Source organism: Penaeus monodon, chromosome 15 (assembly GCF_015228065.2).
Source record: "Penaeus monodon isolate SGIC_2016 chromosome 15, NSTDA_Pmon_1, whole genome shotgun sequence".
NCBI classification, from domain to species: domain Eukaryota; kingdom Metazoa; phylum Arthropoda; class Malacostraca; order Decapoda; family Penaeidae; genus Penaeus; species Penaeus monodon.
Window position 1 is genome coordinate 20,506,098 of NC_051400.1, and position 269 is coordinate 20,506,366.

The 269-nt window shown below is 49.4% G+C and overlaps 1 protein-coding gene across 1 annotated transcript in view; it reads left to right on the forward strand.

Moving 5' to 3' along the window:
- Positions 1-80: 80 nt before the first annotated feature.
- Positions 81-269, forward strand: part of LOC119582248 (BUD13 homolog) — a 50,837-nt gene continuing 50,648 nt past the window's right edge. The window contains exon 1 of the mRNA XM_037930470.1: positions 81-241. Within this exon, the coding sequence (XP_037786398.1) occupies positions 81-241 (161 nt within the window). The remainder of the gene's footprint in view (positions 242-269) is intronic.

The following is a 269-nucleotide window of genomic DNA, read 5'->3' on the forward strand; positions in this document are numbered from 1 at the left end:
ACCAAATCCATGAAGGATATCTAGCTCTCATTGATGACGACGACCATGCCCAAATAATTTTCTCCTCCGCGACAGTCGATATGCTGAAGAACCTGGGGTTCACTCCTGTGCTCCCCCTTGACATGAAGGCCAAGCTCACGCTGGTTTTCAAAAGATTCGATAGATACGCGGTTAACGAACCTGAGTCAGCCATTGCCGACGAGATCATGGCAGCTGCTCCCGACTCCCATGTCGAAAACGTGTTTGTCCTTAAGAACTCTTTCCTCCTC